Raw genomic sequence first — 13608 nt, 5'->3', positions numbered from 1 at the left:
TTATTTTGGCAATTTTAAATGCTAGTTTTTATTTACTGCTAACTGTGCAAAGGACACCAATTCAATACTGTGCAGTTACATAAATCCAGTATTAAACAATAGTATATGGAATAAATCTAAAGCAGAGCATCATATGACTTCAAAACTGATTAATATCACAGAACACAACTCAGGTCATACAATTCTTAAGAAACCTGAAGAGCTCTCTTATTTAATAGTAAATTACCCAGAAGCAAAGGCTCTTGATTTTACTTTCTAGAAAAATGGAAATAATAATTTTTAACAGTTTAGTATGTTGTATGATTTCTCAGCCAGGGAAATAGTTTGTAAGATTTATTTCAGTTGGCACCATTAGCTAATACAAAGTTGACAAGCCAGTTGACAGGGAAACAACTGAATACAATCAAATATGCTCAGTATGGGGCTAGTTGTACATCCATCTTAATTTCCTTATTCACAGCCCAAAGCAGTATTCCTTTAAAGGAAAATATTAAATCAAAAGATAAAACAATCTTAAAGACAGATACAATAGTAATGACTCTTGCCACCTAAATCACTCAAACACCAACATAAAAAACTTTAAAAACCAAAACACCAAGAAAATGGTAGTATAAGAATACTTCATATTGCTGAATCTTACATATTCTGAGGTACATAATGAGAAGATGAAGGAGGTGAAGCAATATAGCCAACTGCCCCAGGATTTACAGCACCATGAATTTGAGAAGAACCACCATATGCTGCAGCAACTGGATGACAGGGCGCAACACAGGAATAATCTGGCACAACAGGAAGGCAGGAATCAAAACCTGGCAATGGTGGCTGCGCATAGGGATCTGACATTACTGGGTAATAGACTGCTCCATGAGGGATAGAGGCAGAGTCAGCATTCGCAAAAGTACCTGAAACAAAGCATGTATACAGTACACTTTATATACAAAAATTCACTGCAAGAGAACCCCATGCAACACAAATGGATGTTCATACAAGTATTAAATATCATTAACTTGAGAAACAAAGCAACTACAGTGAAGCATTTTATATATAGTGTCTAAAACAGGCTACCAAAAGATTACATGAAAATTTCTAAATTAAAAAATTATGTATAACATATAATCATTTTGTACCACTTTAGCACTGAAAAATTCAGATGTCTATACAGCTTGGTCTATACCTGAAGATACAGTTCTGAAGAGCATCCTAAAAGTATCTTCTCACAAATACCATGGCGATATTAGCATCATTTTAATTTCATATCATTTTTGCTGTGACAAGTCTGTTCTAACCTTGCTACAGTGACTATACATATTAGACAAAAAGGAATCTTTCATTACTCGGACTAATTTAGTTTAGTTCATTCTGTGAAATTGAGACTGCCACTGCTTCATAGTTTACTACAATTAAAAATAGCTGTATAAAAGGTACACTGTACAAAAATGCTATTAAGTCTGATACTATTACCATAAGCCATATCATACCAGCACACTAGGGATAAATAAAATTTTCTGGTACTAATATTTCAAAACTATTAATATGCTTTAAAAAGGAAAAGGAAGAGAAAAACGGAATCAACATTCTCAATATGTACCAGACTGAGTACATATATACATAAGGTGTCAAATAATTCTTGTAACAATCCTCACAAGTCATTTTACAGAAAATCATGCATCCAGAGGTTAAGTAACTTAGCCATGATCTCAATTATTGAGGAGCACTGCAATGTGAAACAGATTTGGTTAATTTACATCATTTTTTCCACTTCCTGGTGATTCTACAAAGGGCAGTCTAAAAATCGTATTCTAAATTCCCCAAAATACCTATTATACTTCGAACTCATACAGCAACTATTCTTACGGTCTAACACAGTGGCTTTCAAACATTTTGATCTCAGAATCAATTTATACTTTTAAAAACTGAGAATTCCAAATAGTTTCTATGTGGGCAACATATATGAGTATTTACTGTACTAGGAATTTAAATGAGAAAGTTAAAAATATTTACTAATTTATGTAAAGTAAGTCAATTTCATGTTAACACAAAAGTTAAATGTTAATTTAAAAAAATTCTCCAAAACAAAATTGTGAGGAAGCATGTCATGGTTCTAGTAAAAATTTTTACTGTATGGCTTAATAGAAGACAGATTTTCATATGATTCAGTACTTAATCTATTGTATGTTGTTTTAGTTGAAGTATATGAAGAACTCCTTCCTCACACAGATGTGTAGTTGGAAAAGACAAGTCTTTTAATAACAACACATTTCAGCTAATTGTAGATATACTTTGACGCTATACCTAAAGTACATAAATGGTAGTTTCTCAAAGATCAGTAACAATGTGAACTTTTCATATTCTGTTACATTAAAATCCATTGTTTTATCTTTCACTTTGGCTAGCTCTGTTGCAAAATCAGGCATAAGTAACATCCTACATTGGTAAACGGGAAACTATTCACCGAGTTATACAGATCTTCCAAATGTAAAAAACATCTCATTATACAATTTGAGAAACTAACTAAATTCACTAATAGCTCCAGTTATATTAGAAGAGTTTTAATTACTGGAAAGCTGTCAAGCACATGATGGCAGATCCAAGTTTCCCAAAACTCTAGTTTTGTATTTGAAAACTGGAATTTTCATTGACAACAAAAACTACCATTTATTTTCCTTTAAGTGACAGGCTTACTTTGTTCATGTGAAAAAATGTCAATCAGATCAACTCAATCTGAACTACCATAGTTTATCTATCATTCAAGTAAAAAATGTGATTCATAGAAAAAGTCAGCTCAGCTAACAAATCAATACTGCAAGTCCTTTTCTTTAATCATCACACTTCATTCAGTATGCAGGTATTTTATGAATAGTTCCTACTCTGTGACAAAGAATATTAAATATAATTATTCAAGGATAGAGATTTAGTAAAAATAAGAACATCTGTGATGAAACAAAAAAAATTAAAATTGGCATTTTAGTGCCAATTGCATGTTGGTGAGAAAGATAGTGATCGAAAGAGGAGAGTTTGGTGCTAATGCCTTGATGTGTACTTAGGTGCCAGAAGTTTTACCCACCACTGATTTTTACACTTTGAATACAAATGTAACACAGTTAAAGTGACAAACAAAATCTTAGTATTACTGTGAATACTTCTGGCCTCATGAATCTCTTGAAAGGCTGTCAGGTACCCCTAAAGGGTCCACATATCATGCGTTAAAAACAGCTGGTCTAAGTACAGGGATCTAATGAAACATCTGAAGACTATAATTAAATTCTACGCAATAAAATTCAATTTTCCCTTTTGTGGCAATCTCATTACATACTCACCATTCGCTGATGCTTCTGTCTGTGCACCATCTGCTCTCGCTACCTCACTGTACAAGTTAGGAACAGTTTGGTCCATCAGAGGAGGTGGCTCAGTATAGATTGGGTAATTCTCTACATGAGGCTGCTGCATGTGTGGCACATAGACCATAGAGTGCCAATAGTTGTGGTGACAACACTGGAGCAAGAAAAAAACACCCAAATTTTACTGTTCTTTATTCTTAAAGTAGTATAATTCCTTAAATATATTAGACCATAATTTTCAGGTGTGGTAAGATTTGCCATTTAGAATGTTCTCTATTATAACAGTTTAATGTCTTTGGCAGCAACTGTACTCATATTTGGACCTACTATTTTAGGAAACTGAATTCTTTTAGCATACTAAAAACTAATTCTTTTAGTGGACCAAGGAAATCAGAGATATACACAAAGACTTGAATACAGAGATGTCTTTGCAGCATTATTCTTAAAAACAAAACCCACTGAACAATCTAAGTATTCGACAATAAGGAACTGGGTGAATGAATTATTATATATCCATGGTGGAATACTATAAAGGAAAAAAATTATACTGTCAAATATTTAAAGAAAAACATACTAAGTTAAATGATTACAAAATTATATAGCATAACCCATATTTTGTAACATAAAAATAAAAAAACTAGGGAAATATATCAAAATACAGCGGTGAATTTGGTTTTCTTTCTACCTTAGTATTTCCCAAAGGTGCTAAAATGAACATTTCTACTTTTAAGATGAAAAATTATTAAAATATCTCTTCTGCATTTCCTGGTATTTGCATGTCAAAACTAGAAAAAATTTGCGGGGGATGGGATCACACTATGTTGTCAAGCTGTTCTCAAATTCTGGACTCAGGCGACCCTCTCTGTCTTCCAAGTAGCTGGGACTACATGTGTATGCCACTGACCTCAACTATTTTTTTTTTCTTTTCTCAAATTGCAGGATTAAGCACTCTACCACTGAGCTACATCCTAGTGCTTTCCATTTTTAACATTTTGAGAGCAACTAAGTTGCCCAGGCTGGCCTCGAATGTGTGATTTTCCTCCCTTAGCTTCCAGAGTAGCTAAGGTTGTAGGTGTGTGTCACCAGGTGTGGATAAGAGAATTTTTTTAAAAAGTAGTGCTGGAGATCAAACACAAGGGTTCTCTACCACTGAGCTATATCTCCATCATTTCTTTAAAATTTTGAGAAAATGTCTCATTAAATTGCCTAAGCTAGCCTTAAACTTGCAATACTGCTTCAGCCCCCCATGCAGGTGGGACTACAAATGTGTGCCACTGCACCTGGTTTAGAAGAATAATTTTAAATGCCACAGGCTTGTGGAACACGTAACCAAGTTTCTACATATGACTATAATAAACTAACATAACTGAAGGGGGAAGCAATTTAAGAACAACAGTCTCAAAAGAACAAAAACTTACTCTACAACTCTCAATTTATAGATGTGAACTACTTGGGGAAGACAATTTTCTAGTAATATGTCTAATGTTTTAGGGAAATTAGTGTCTGGAAATATGACCTGAGCATTAACCAGGAAACGGTATAATTTATCATCATCATCTGCCAAATCTTAAGATGCATCATCTTTCCAGGAATGAATTTGGAAGTATTGCTTCCCTTTCAATTTCATTGATGATTTTAAAGAGTAATGGCTATAGTTCTTCTTTAAATGTCTTGTAGAATTCAGCAGTGAAGACATCAGGACCTGGGCTTTCCTTTGTTGGTAAATTTTTAATTACATTTTCAATTTCACTCATTGTAATTGGGGTGTTTAGAATTTCTGTATCTTCTTCATTTAACTTTGGCAATTCGTATGTATCTAGGAATCTGTCCGTTTCTTCTGTGTTTTCCATTTTATTACAGCACAAGTCCTCCAAGTAGGTATTGATGATGCTCTGGATTTCTGCAGGATCTGTTGTGACTTCAACCTTTTCATTCTTAATTGCATGGATTTGAGCCTTTTCTTTCCTTTTTTTGATAAGGTTGGCTAAAGGTTTATTGATTTTACTTATTCTTTCGAAAAACCATTACCCTTTAAACTCATCAATGAAATTGAAAGGGAAGAAATACCCCCAAGTTCATTCCTGGAAGCAAGCTTCACTTTGATCCCCAAAGCAGAGAAAGACCCAACAGAAAAAGAGAACTATAGACCGATCTCCCTAATGAACATAGATGCAAAAATCAACAAGATACTGGCAAACAATACAGAATATCATCAAGAAGATCATACACCCTGACCAAGTCAGATTTATCCCAGGGATGTAGGGATGGTTCAACATATGCAAATCAATACATGTAATACACTATATCAATAGAGCCAAGGACAAAAACCATATGATCATCTCAATACATGGAGAAAAGGCATTCAACAAAATCCAACACCCATTCATGATAAAAACCCTACAGAAAATTGGAATAGAAGGTCTTTATCTCAACCTGATTAAGGCTATCAATGAAAAACCAACAGCCAACATCATACTAAATGGTCAAAAACTGAAAACTTTCACGGTAAAATCAGGAACAGGACAAGGATGCCCACCATCAACACTCCTGTTCAATACAGTGCTGTAAACATTAGCCATAGCAATTACAAAAGAGAGAGAAATAAAAGGAATAAAGATAGAAAAGGAAGAAGTTAAACTGGCATTATTTGCTGGAAATTTGATACTTTACATAGAAGACCCAAAAAACTCTGCCAAAAGTCTTTTAGACTTAATTGAGAGATTCAGTAAGCAGCTGGATACATGGTCATCACTCAAAAAAAATAGCTTTCTCCCCCCGCCCATTAAGATTATTGGTACATTTTGGGAATAAAATACAGTTACATTCATCATTGGGATCTTGTACCATTACATGAGTATCTTGGTTCTTATTTTTTGTCCCCTTCCCTTGCCCTCCCTTCACCACCTCCACCCTTCCCTATTTGCAAAGATTTTGTTTCCAGTTTTTTCCTTTTCTCATACTTTTTCTTTTCCCTTCTTTCCTTTCCCCACCCCTCACACTTCCCCTGCTCCTTTACACCATTACTTCCTATTACACAATATCAATTACACATTTTTAAAATTAAAATATCAAGACCTAGGAGACATTACCACAGATTTTACAGAATTTAAAAGGATATGGAAAGCATATTTCAAAAATCTGTTTTGAAATAAAGTTGACAACTTCTAAGAAGTACCTTGGAAGACAAATTAATGAAACTAACTCTGGAGGAAATATAAAATTGGAATAGCACCTATTAAAGAAAGTATATTCCTAGATTGAAAACCTACCTATATGACAACAACAGGCTCATATACATTTTAACTGATAAATTATATCAAACATTTAAAGTAGAAAAAAAAAGGAACAATTCTCCCCTCATTTTAGGAAATCAACATTGTGCTAATCCTAAAACTGGATAAAGATAATAGAAGAAAAAAGTATGAACACAGAATTTTGTTTAAGAAAACAAACTATTAGAGGTCAGATCTGGAACTATGTAGAAAGGGGTTTTATTATAGGGATGGCAGTGTTGGTACAGCACTGGAAGAACCACCCCCAAAAGTCATCATTTTAACAGAGGAAAGGAAAAAGCCATATGATCCTGTCAGCAGTTGCAGAAAAAGTATATTCCAGGAATGAATTTTAAAGAGTAATGGACTAAATTCCACAGCTGTTCATGGTAAAAGCTATCAGGAGACTAGAAGTAGAACAGAACCTTCTCAACAGATCAGAGACATGCACTCCATACTTCCAGCAAAAAATGCCTTATATGAATGGAGAAGATACAATGCTTTCTCCGTAAGGTGGGGAACAAGGGCAGATATGCTTACTCTTCATCTGTCCATTAAACTTTGAAACATAGGCCGAAACCAAAATAGTCTGGCAATAAAATGACACAATTAGGATAGGATTGGCAAGGTAGAAGCAAAATCTTTATATGTAGATGAAATGATCATCTACAAAGAAAATACTAAGAAATCTCTAGGAGCCCCTAGAACTTGTATTTGAATTTAGCAGGATTAGAAAACACAAGGTATATATAAAAATTCAGGTCTATGTATACTTGCTATAAATGAAGAATTGGATATTGAAATTTAAAAGTTATGTAGGAGTACAAAGAACCTAGGAAAAGTAAAAAGAAAAAGAAAAAAAAAACAGTGTTGGAAGACATTTAGTACCTAATTTTAAGACTTCTTTGGGCTGGGGATGTAGCTCAGTGGTTCCGGCGCCTGCCATGCAAGCGCAAGGTTCCGAGTTCGGTCCCCGGTACCAAAAAAAAAAAAGACTTCTTCTAAAGCTACAGTAATCAAGGCAGTGTTGGGGTAAGGAAAGACATATAGATTACTGGAAGAAAACAGAGAATCTAGAAATATAACCACACATATATGGTTCACTGAGTTTTCAAAGATTATTTAACATTAATATTTTATAGAATATAAACTCAATTCAAGAGTAGAGGAAAAGAAGATAGTGTTTTCAGCAAATGCCACTAGAACACCTGGTATCTGTATATATAAAATTAACCTCAACCCTTTATTTCCATACATAAAAATAACTTGAAAGGATCTATGAACCTAAATATGAAAGCCTAAAAGTATAAAACCTTAAGAAGAAATTATAAGGGAAAATCTTTATGAATTTAGGGTAGGCAAGAACTACCTAGGATACAAAAAACATGATGTATAAAAGAAAAAAATTGATAAATGGGATTCCATCAAAATTTAAGACTTTAAATGACATCATTAAAATGAAAAGTAGTCCTTAAACAGACCATATTTACAATGTATATAACCTATGACCAGAATATATAAAGAACTCTTACAGCTCATTAATAGACAACCTAATTAAAAAGTAGACACAAGAAGATGATAAATAGCCAGTACAGCACCAGGAAAGGTGTGCAACACTAGAATCAGAAAAATACTAATCAGCACAATAACAAGATTGAATTATACACTCATTAGGGAGATGAAGTTAAAAGTTTTAAAAGCCTTGTCATGACTTTTTCTTTTTGTTGGATTCTCCCCTTTTGCATTTAATTTGTCACGCCCAATGGATTCAATCTGCTGGGCTTCCTGGGGTTGTGATCGTCATTGTCTTTTCCTAGGACACTGTCTAAAATTTTTTGGAGTGCCGGTTTGGTATTCATGAAGTTCCTAAGGTGCTCTTTATCATGAAAGTATCTTATTTCTCCATCCATTTTGAAAGATAGTTTTGCAGGGTACATCAATCTGGGTTGGAGGCTGTTTTCCTTTAGGGCTTGAAATACATCACTCCAAGCTCTTCTTGCCTTGAGGGTTTGCATTGAGAAGTCTGCTGTGATTCTGATGGGCTTTCCTTTGTATGTGATTTGTTTCTTTTCTCTCACTGCTTGTAGAAGTTTGTTCTTCTGTTGGATTTCTGGAATCCCAACTATTATATACCTATGTGTAGATTTTTTTTGATCAAGGTTAGCTGGAGTCCTATATGCCTCACTTATCTATATGACAAGTTCTTTTCCTCTGCTTGGGAAGTTTTCGGCCATCACTTCTGTGAACAGTTTTTTTATGTCACCTGCTCTCTCTCTTCTTTCTTCATTGACTCCAATCAGTCTTATGTTATTCTTCTTTGTATCGTCTAGCAGCTGCTGAATTGATTTCTCGTGGTCCCTTACAATTTTAAAGCAATTCATCTTTTCCTGGTCACTGATTGCAATCTTATCTTCTATATCTGAAATTCTGTCCTCACATTGGTTCATTCTGCTATGTAGACTTTCGATGGAGTTTTTAATCTCCTAGAAAACTCTTTGCATCTGTTTTATGGATTCCATTTGTTTCCTATGTTGGGATTCCATCATGTTCCTCAGATCCTCTATTTTTTTATCTGTGTCCTCTCTAGATTTATTAATCAGGTCTTGAACTATGGGCACAATCGCTGCTGTTATGTGAGAAATTATTTCTGATTTTATTTTTTCCAGATCCTCTTTTGTTGCCAGTTCAGGGAGTCCAGGTGCTTAAGTATCAGATTGTTCCATTTCATTTCCCTTTGGGGTTGCTGTAGGTGATCTGGAAGTCTGTTTTTGAGGCTTGTTTACGTGTCTTCTCACTTCCATGGGGGGGGGGCTCACCTTCTCTGCCCTAGGAACATGGAATGGCGGTGGGGGAGCCTCCTCCTGGACACTGAGATTGGCTCACCTTCTCTGCCCTAGGAGCGTGGAATCAACAATAGCCTTCTTGTATACAAATAACAGACTCACTGAGAGAGAAATTAGGGAAAAAATTCCTTTTACAATAGCATCCAAAAAATGAAATATCTAGGAATGAATCTAACAAAGGAAGCAAAAGACCTCTACACAGAAAACTACAGGACTCTGAAAAGAGATCAAAGAGGATATAAGAATATGGAAAGACATCCCTTACTCCTGGGTAGGAAGAACCAATATAGTGAAAATGGCCATACTTCCAAAGCTGCTATGTAGATTTAATGCAATGCTGATTGAAATTCTAACACTATACTTCACAGAACTAGAGAAAACAATCCAAAAATTCATGTGGAACCAGAAGAGACCTAGAATAGCAAAAGCAATTCTAAGCAACAGAGACATGGCAGGGGATATCACAATCCCCAACTTGAAACTGTACTACAAAGCCACTGTGATTTAAAAAACAAAACAAAACAAAACAAAAAACCCAGCATGGTACTGGCAAAGAAACAGACCTGAGGATCAGTGGAATAGATTAGAAGATGCAGAAACAACTCCACACATACTCTGCCACCTCATCTTTGACAAAGGAGCCAACTATCCTCACTGGAGGAAAGATAGCCTATTTAATAAATGGTGTTGGAAAAACTGGATTTCAAACTGCCAAAGATTAAAACTAGACCCATACCTATCTCCGTGCTCTAAACTAACATCGAAGTGGATTAAAGATCTAAATATTAAGACAGAACACTAAACTTGCTGGAAGATAAGTTAGGTAGAAGTCTTGAAGACACTGGCATAAGAAAAGACTTTATGAACAAAACCTCAGTAGCACAAAGAATCAACAATTGGAATCTCATCGTATTAAAAAGCTTCTGCACTGCAAGAGAAACCACCAACAGAGCTAAAAGACAACCTGCAAGGTGGGAAAAAATATTTAGCAACTGTACCTCACACAAAGGACTACTATCTACAATATATAAAAAAGTGAAAAAAATCAGACCCCCCCCCAAATTTAAAGACCCAACTCAAAAATGGGCATCTGAAATGAACAGACATTTCTCAGACAAAAAAGTAAAAGCAGGCAAGAAACGTATGAAAAAATGTTCAACATCACTGGTCATTCGAGAGATGTACATGAAAACAACTCTGTGATTCCACCTCACCCCCAAAAGAATGGCTGCTATTAAGAAATCAACCAATAACAAATGCTGGCGGGGATGTGGGGAGAAAGGAACCCTTCTCCATTGTTGGCGGGAGTGTAAACTGGTGCAACCACTGTGGAAATCAGTATGGAGATACCTCAAAAAACTAGGACTAGAGGTCCCATTTGACCCAGCTATTCCCCTGCTGGGGATCTTCCCCCCAAAATTAAAAGAATCATACCACAGCGATATATGGGCACCCATGTTTATAGCGGCACAGTTTGTAATAGCTAAAGCTTGGAAATAGCCCAAGTGCCCATCAACTGGAAACTGGATAAAGAAGATGTGTTTTTTTTTAATAAAATGGAATACTACTCAGCCATAAAGAATGAGAAACTAGAGACATTTCTAGCTAAATGGATGCATATTGAGGCCATACTCTTAACTGAAATAGGACACACATATGTAAATGCCGAATAATTTCTTTCCTGTGAGAAACTGAAAGTGTAAATAAGGATTCAAATGATTAAAATGAACAACTGATAATTTGACACAGGAAGAAAAGTTGCAAAGGGGTAGGGGAAGTTGGAGGGGAATGGGCAAGGAAAAAATGGAAAGGAAAAATTATGAGAAAAGGAAAAAATGGAAACAAAGTCTTTGTAAATAGGGAAGGGTGAAGGCGGTGAAGGGAGCACAAGGAATGGGGAAAAAATAACCAAGATACATCATGTACAAGTACAAGCACCCAATGATAAATGTAAACATATTGTATACCTAAAATGAACTAATAAAAGAATTTAAGCAAAAAAAAAATGCATCATCTGTTTTTAGTAAACATGCCATCTTGCTGTTCCAGAAAGTGTGTTTAAGAGGAAAATTGATCCCTAAAAGAATAGAAGAGTCTTTACCTCAAACCAGAGACACTTTCCTGTGATACCAAGATATTTCTTAGTACCTACCTCTATAATTCAGAGTAGTGATAAAAACCAGTGTTTGGCAAATATCTATGAACATATAAGTAGTTTAAAAATACAGCTATTTAAATATCTTTGAGTTAGTCTACTTTTCTTATCAAATGCAGAAATAACCATAAACATATTTTAAGAAAATAGGACAAATGATTCATTCATTCTGAGTACGTAACACAGTGAAGGGCTGGAATAGAATGTTAAATATGAGGGGTAATCTACTATATTCTGAAGGTGTGCTGCTTAGAGTCTAATCCCTCACTTTTCTCAATTCAACAACTTTTATAATAAGAAAAACTAAACCACTGAGAGGCTAAAGTATAAAATTGACCTATCTCATCTTCAGAGATCTCTTAGAAATAAAATTCAGACCCCTCTTAGTATTCTTAACCTTTAATGTTCAAGAACCCAGGCATGGTAGTGCATGCCTATAATTCTAGCACTCTCAGAGGCTGAGACAGGAGGATTGCCAAGTTTGGGCCTAGTCTAGGCAACTTTACCTCTTAATGAGACCCTGTCTCAAAATAAAAAAGGGCTGGGGTTTTAGCTCAGTGTGAAGGCACTGGACTTAATTCTCAGTTTAGGAAAAATAAGCACATAAATTTCAAGACTCTTATTTTTAAAACAGATCATACTTTGAATACAGAGCATATCAAAAACAATTTTAACATTCTTACCTGCAATCCCAGATTGAAATAGTACTGTAAAACTTTTGTATCTAAAATGAAAAAAGTTTAATTTAGTGACAGACTAATATAGGCAATCACAACTATCATTTAGAAGATTTTACTTTGAGCATTATCAAATCAGGTATAAATACAGTCTTCACATATTAACACAATCCTCAGTTTTAAGTGACCATTCACCTATCGTTACAGGTAAGATCATTTTCTGGTACAGTTTAACCAACAAATACAAATTTTATTTATATTCCTAATATTAGGCAGATGCTATAGGAATGCCACTCTGAATATTTAGGAAGAATCTGTAAAGGCACCTTCTTACTCATCCCAAGGGTTTCTTTATTACAACTCTAGAATATAAGCATTCATCTGGGTTTCAGTTACTAGCACAGGTCTACAGCACAAATTAATGCTCTATCAATGACAGAATCAGTCAGCACAATATGAAAAAGTCATTTGTTTTTATTTACCATAACTAACACACCACCACTAGAACTCCAAAGAGAAGGAACAATGAGGAAGGTAACTCAAAATGAACTATATCCTAAGTTGATAAAATTTCTCTAGACATTATAGGACTTAAAATATTTCATAATTGAAGCCTAGTGTTGTGGTAAACACCTGTAATCCCAGCACTCCAGGAGGTTGAGGCAGTAGGATTCCAAGTTTAAGCCCAGCCCAAACAACTTAGTGAATTAGCTAGGCCCTCTCTCAAAATAAAAATTTTAAAAATGAAAAGGGTTGTTGAAGTAGCTTATTAAAAAGGCCCTGAGTTCAACCTCCAGTATTACAATGAATGAATGAATGATATATGGGAGACGAGGGACTGTTCCTAGCATCCTTCAGATGTGTGTGTCTGCGTGTGGTGGTGGCAACTGATACTAGGACTTCTTATATGCTAAATATACACTCTACTACTGAGCTATACCCCCAACCTTGTTCCTAGCATTTTATTTCTAAATATATTTTTACTGACTGACCTGGGATCCACAAACATTCTTATTGATTAGACAACATAACCTGAATTCCAGTAAGATGAATTCTCATAAAACTAAGTTATAATCTTCCCACATAAACATATTTACTATTATTTTAAAAGAATCAGCTTGGCCAGGTTTGGTGGTGTGCACCTGTAATCCCAGTACTCTGGGAGGCTAAGGCAGGATTGAAGCTCAAACCTAGCATAAGAAAAAAAGGCTAGGGATGTAGCTCTGTGCGAAGGCCCTGGGTTCACTTCCCAGCACCAGATCCCACTCACCCCAATCAGCTTGTATTTTGACTATTAGAAATAGACTGTAAAGCCTAATGTTC

The 13608-nt window shown here is 35.1% G+C and overlaps 1 protein-coding gene across 5 annotated transcripts in view; it reads right to left on the bottom strand.

Moving 5' to 3' along the window:
* Positions 1 to 13608, bottom strand: part of Alg13 (ALG13 UDP-N-acetylglucosaminyltransferase subunit) — an 82696-nt gene continuing 69088 nt past the window's right edge. For all 5 annotated transcript variants that reach the window (XM_004861422.3, XM_087196768.1, XM_013078345.3 and 2 more), the window contains 3 exons: positions 12292 to 12332; positions 3318 to 3492; positions 1 to 902 (listed from right to left, as the gene is read on the bottom strand). In XM_004861422.3, coding sequence (XP_004861479.1) covers positions 637 to 902; positions 3318 to 3492; positions 12292 to 12332 — 482 coding nt within the window. In that variant the 3' untranslated portion in view covers positions 1 to 636. The remainder of the gene's footprint in view (positions 903 to 3317; positions 3493 to 12291; positions 12333 to 13608) is intronic.

This window comes from Heterocephalus glaber, unplaced genomic scaffold, assembly GCF_053883595.1.
Source record: "Heterocephalus glaber isolate CG9 unplaced genomic scaffold, H.glaber_assembly_v1.0 deba00001613, whole genome shotgun sequence".
NCBI lineage: Eukaryota > Metazoa > Chordata > Mammalia > Rodentia > Bathyergidae > Heterocephalus > Heterocephalus glaber.
This window is presented reverse-complemented; position numbering and strand designations above follow the sequence as displayed.